This window comes from Macrobrachium rosenbergii, chromosome 21, assembly GCF_040412425.1.
Source record: "Macrobrachium rosenbergii isolate ZJJX-2024 chromosome 21, ASM4041242v1, whole genome shotgun sequence".
In the NCBI taxonomy this organism is placed as follows: Eukaryota; Metazoa; Arthropoda; class Malacostraca; order Decapoda; family Palaemonidae; genus Macrobrachium; species Macrobrachium rosenbergii.
Window position 1 is genome coordinate 4,075,583 of NC_089761.1, and position 5,969 is coordinate 4,081,551.

A 5,969-nucleotide genomic window follows, 5' to 3' on the forward strand; every position below is an offset into this window, starting at 1 on the left:
CAGACTGGAAAATGTTGACATCTTAGTTTGTTTAGCATGATTAGAGGAAAAATGAATATATGACAAATTATTCGTGGGTTCCTATATACTTTAAAACAAAAATTGGTGTTATTTCTAATGACTAAGACATCCAGGAATGATATACAATTATTTTCTTTATATTCTATTGTGAACTTTATGGATGGTACAAGATTATTAATTGTTTGCAAGAAATCTGGAATATTTTCATTTTCTTTAACAATACAAAAAACAATCGTCTACATATCTAACCCAAACACCTTAGAGAAGAGATTCCTTGGAATAAGTCTAGACTCAAAGAAGCCCATGTAAATATTAAACATAAGTGGCGAAAGAGGGCTCCCCATAGCCATACCAAATATTTGTTTATAAAAATTACCATTGAAAGTGAATTTACAATTTTTGATACAAAGGGATCTCAAATTAATAATAATATTGGTAGGTAATTCTAGATTATACAAGTCGAAATGTTGTGATAAATATTGAAGTAAGTCATCAATAGGAACTTTAGTAAATAAAGATGTCACATCAAAACTGGTTAATCTGTCAGTACTGGATAATTCAATATGGGAAAGTCTCGTACAGAAATGAACAGAGTTTTGTAAATGGGAATTTGAAATAGTACCCAGAATAGGAGATAGTAATTTAACAAGATATTTAGAAAGTTTATAAGTAATAGAACCGGTTGAGCTGATAATAGGGCTAATGGGAAAATCTCTTTTATTGGTTTTGATTAATCCGTACATGTACGGTAAGGATGCGCCAATCGTTGACACTTTCTCTCTTATTGAACCGAATTCCTTTAGTATAGTTTTTATTTTAGAATTGAAACTTTTTATGACAGCAGCTAATGGGTCCTTCCGTAGTTTTTGTAAGTACTAGAATCAGATAATAAGTTTTCCATTTTTTTCAATATAGCTAATTTTATCCATTCTTACAAAACAATTAGATTTGTCGGCTTTAGTAATGTACAAACTTTTATCTTTCTTCGTTTCATTAGGCATCTGAAGTAAGCCGAAGAAAAGACCTTTAACTAAATTCATTGAAGGTGATACAATTGTGTTTTTCTTTTCCAGTTTGGATATTTCTGAGATAATGTTTGTGCACGATATGTCATCACTAATAGAATATGATAAGCCATAGCCTAAAGCACATTTAAGGTTATGGTCCAGTTCTTTCTTTGAGATGTTTATTACACAATCGTCTCTGTGTTTGTTATTCCAATCCCTTATCTCGATGAGACTTTTTAATTTTTTATCCAGGTGGAGAATTAATTTCCTTAGCCTGAATCTAAGGTTATTATAAATTTTGTTCAGTAGCACTGTTGTCCAATCTGGGGGAATCCTGTTCACGAAATTAAATCTATCGGTTCTCATTTTCTTGAAAATATTGAATTCGAGCCTTTTTGTCTTTTCTATAGGTTTCTTGAGGGAGACTCCTTAACACCCTTACATTTTTTTACTTGCCCTTACTCAAATTTCTCCTTTATCCAACAGACTCCTAGTTCTATTAATCCAGATAATCGAGAGATTACGTTCATATATATATATATATATATATATATATATATATATATATATATATATATATATATATATATATATATATATATATATATATATATATATATATATATATATATATATATATATATATATATATATATATATATATATATATATATATATATATATATATATATATATATATATATATATATATATATATATATATATATATATATATATATATATATATATATATATATATATATATATATATATATATATATATATATATATATATATATATATAATATATATATATATATATTATATTATATATATTTATATATATATATATATATATATATATATATATATATAATGTAAATTTTATTTTATTTTAATTTTAGAAAGCATCAACTTACTAGTTTTTATGCCAGCTATAGATTTGCTTATGTAAGTTTTTAATTTTTTTTTTACAGTCATTAAGCTACAGGTTTTTACTCCACACTTTAGGTTTGCCTATGTAAGTTTGTTCTTACAAATGCATCAACTTACGAGTATTTAAACCACACAATAGTGCTGCCTTTGCAAGTTTTTTTTTCAGAAGCTTGAACTTGCGAGTTTTCACACTATGCCAATGGTTGCCTTTGCAAATTTTTTTTATAAATGCATTAACTTACGCAGTTTTACTCCGCACTAGGTGTAACTCCTGTAAATTGTTCTGCTTTTTTAACAAAAGCATTAACTTATTATGTTTTACACAGCACCAGAGCTTGCCTTTGTAAATTTTTTCTTTAAAAAGGCATTACCTTACGGGGTTATATGCTGCACCAGAAGTTGCCGCTGCAAAATAAACAAAAAAATCTCTTACACCACTCCAGAGGTTGCCTTTGCAAACTTTGATTTACACTCTGCCAAAGGTTGCTTGTGTAGAAAAAAAAATTCTCAAGAAGGCAATCACTTATGGGGTTTTACTCTGCCAGAGGTTGCCTCAGTAAATAAAAAAAAAAAAAAAAAAAAATTAATCCTTACAAAGGCTTTAACTTAAGGGGTTTAGCCACGTCAGAGGTTGCTTTTGCATTTTCTTTTATTTCTTTACAAAGGTATTAGCTCAGGAGGTGTTATGCCGTACCAGAGGTTGCCTTTTTTTTTTTTTTTTTTACAAATGCATAACTTACAAGATTTTGCGCAGCACCACAGATTGCCTTTGCCATTTTTTTTTTAAACAAAGGCGTTAGTTTTTGCGGTTTTATGCCGCACCAGGTGTTGCCTCTGTAAATTAAGTTTTTTTTTTCTTACAAAGACATTAACTTACAGGTTTTTACACCATGCCCGAGGTTTTTTTTTTTTTTTTTTTTAACAAAGGGGTTTAAGTCCACGCCACAGGTTACCTCTGTCATTTTTTTTCTTGCGAAGGCATAACTCAAGGGAGTTTTACACTGTGCCAGAGGTTGCCTTGCCAAGTTTTATTTTTTACAAAGGTAATAACTTATGGGGTATTGTGCAGTGCCAAAGGTTGCCTCTGTAATCTTTTTTTTAATTTTCAGTTATTTCTAACAAAGGGGTTAACTTATGGAGTTTTATGCCTTGTCAAAAGTTCCCTTTGTAAATAGAAAAAAAATTGCTTACAAAGGCATTAACTTACCGGGTTCTGCGCCGCACGAGTGGTTTCCTCTGTAAAAAAAAAAAAAAAAAAGTTTCTTCCAAAAGCACTAAATTCCGGGTTTTAACACCAAACCAGAGGTTGCCTTTGCAAGTTTTTTTTTTTTTTAAAGAATTAACTTACTGGGTTTTATGCCGAGACAGAGGTTGCTCCTGTAATTTTTTTATGTTTTTCTTAATAGCATGAACTTACGATATTTTATGCGATTTTTTTACAAAAGCAGTAACTTACAGGGTTTTACACTGCACCAGAGGTTGCCTTCGCAAGTTCCTTATATACAGAGGCATTAACTCACTGGGTTTTACACCATGCCAGAGTTGCCAATGTATATTTTTTCTTGTTTTTTCTTACAACGACATTAAATTACGGGGTTTTATGCCATGCCAGAGGTTGCCATTACTAGTTTCTTTTTTATTGAGGCATTAACCTACTATGTTTTACACTGAGACAGGTGTTCCCTCTGAAAATGAAAAAATTATTCTATAGGCATTAACTTATGGGATTTTACGCTGAGCAAGAGTTTACCTCTGATTTTTTTTTTCTTACAAAGGCATTAACTTACGGGGTTTTACACCACGCCAGAGGTTGTCTCTGAAAATTTTTATATCTTTTTATATCTTTTTATACAAAGGCATTAACTTGTGTGGTTTTACGCTGTGCCAGAGGCTGCCTCTGAGGGTTTTTTTTTTTTTTTTACAAAGACATTAACTTACGGAATTTTTCGCTGCACCAAAGGTGGCCTCTGTAAATTTTTTTTCTGACCAAGGCATTAACTTGCAGGTTTTTACACCATACCAGAGGTTGCCTTTTCAAGTTTTTTTTATTTTTTTTTTATTTTTATAGAGGCATTAACTTATGGGGTTTTATACTGCGCCAAAGGTTGCCTCTGTAAATTTTTAAGGTTTTTCTTACAAAGGCATTATGTTACGGCGGTTATAGAACGCCAGAGGTAGCTTTACAAGTTTATTTTTACAGAGGCATTAACTTATGGGGTTTTACGCCGTTCCAGAGATTGCCCTGGTAAGTTTATTTTTTACAGAGGCATTAACTTATGGGGTTTTACGCTGTTACAGAGATTGCCTTAGAAAGTTTTTTGTTGCAGAGACATTAACATGCCGTTCCATTTATGCCGTTCCAGAGATTGCCCAGGTAAGTTTTTTTTTTTTTTTTTTTACAGAGGCATTAATATATTGGGTTTTACGCTGCACCTGAGGTTGCCTTGCGAGTTTCTTTTTTACAGAGGCCTTAACTTACTGGGTTTTACACCACACCAGAAGTTCCCGCACTAAATTTTCTTATTTTTACAAAGGCATTAACTTAGATAGTTTTATGCTCTGCCAGAGGTTGCCTTTGCAAGTTTCCTTTATACAGAGGCATTAACTTACTGGGTTTTATGGTGTGCCTGAGGTTGCTTTTGTAAACTTTTAAAATTCTTTTTCTTACATAGGCATTAACTTGTGGGGTTTTACACTGGGCCAGAGGTTACCTCTGAAAATTGTTTATATTTTTTCTTACAAAGGCATTAACTTAAGGGGTTTTACACCGCACCAGAAGTTGCCTTTGCAAGTGTTTTGTTACAGAGGCATTAACTTATGGGGCTTTTCACCGCACCAGAGGTTGCCTCTGCAATTTTTTTTTTTTTTACAAAGGCATTAACTTATGGGGTTTTACACCGGGCCAGAGGTTGCCTTTGCTAGTTTCGTTTTTCAAAGAGGCATTAACATGTGGTAGTTTTATGCCGCATCAGAAGTTGCTTTTGGATTGCATTTGATTTCAAAATTGGAATTTAATATCATCCAATATTGGCTGAAGCTGCTCTTTATCTCAGATGCCATGTCGAATTACGCAATCAAAGAGCTGTATTTTAGTAAACTGACTCTGCTAATTCTTCCTCTTTTTCTTCGTTGTCTCTTCTTAGTTCCTTGATCGTCCTCAGTAGCTCTTCTCTCTCCACGTTGTATTTCATTTATGTGACTATCCAGATGCGCTTTTGGGATCAAATCTTCTCTGCAAGTCCCGAGCTTGTTACCTTGTACTCAGTACCATTCGTAAGTCGAGTTTTGCAATAGGACGCATTGTCTCTGGGGCTTCCAAAGGCTTCAAGAGTATTTTCAGGCTCTGCAGACTTTGGATTTGTTGCACAATACTAAAACACAAAGCTTGGCGGAGAAGGAATCAGATTTGGTCCTTACTTGAGATAGAAGACTTCGGCTGCGCTTTCAGGATCAAACCTTCTCTGTGAGTCACAAGGACTTGCTACATTGTAATCAGTGTCTTTCTTAAGTCAGGTTTTGAAATAAGACACATTGTCTCTGGGGCTTCCGAAGCCCTCAAGAAGATCTCCAGGTTCCACAGCCTTTGGAGTTATTGCACAGTGCTTAAGGGCAAAGCTGGGTGGTGAAGGAATCGGATTCGGTCGTTGCTGGAGATGAAATTCTTGAGAAATTTCTTCGGGGAAAGCCCACATTCCTCAAGATCACTCTCACATTCCCTGAAGGGAAGCGGATCAGACAGGAATCCTTCTTCCGACTCATTAGTCGATCTTATCCTTCCGATTTTAGCAGATAGACTACTTATGGGATGGTGAATTCTTAAATAGGATTTTTTCTTTCTTGACACCACATCAAATATTGTGTCAAGAAAGAAAAAATGCTATTTATTCATTCACTTCATTGCAATGACTTTTGACCAACGTTGATACTGCTGTTTATCTGACTTTGTGTCAAACCAGAATAAATTTAATTTATTAATTTAATAATTTTATAAGAAGAAAGTTAGGA

The 5,969-nt window shown here is 33.0% G+C and overlaps 1 protein-coding gene across 1 annotated transcript in view; it reads left to right on the forward strand.

The window, feature by feature from the left end:
- The window catches only part of LOC136849358 (uncharacterized), an 11,255-nt gene extending 5,665 nt beyond the window's left edge, over positions 1-5,590 (forward strand). Inside the window, exons 3-4 of the mRNA XM_067122710.1 lie at positions 4,328-4,338; positions 5,478-5,590. Of these exons, the coding sequence (XP_066978811.1) occupies positions 4,328-4,338; positions 5,478-5,590 (124 nt within the window). The remainder of the gene's footprint in view (positions 1-4,327; positions 4,339-5,477) is intronic.
- Positions 5,591-5,969: the final 379 nt, after the last annotated feature.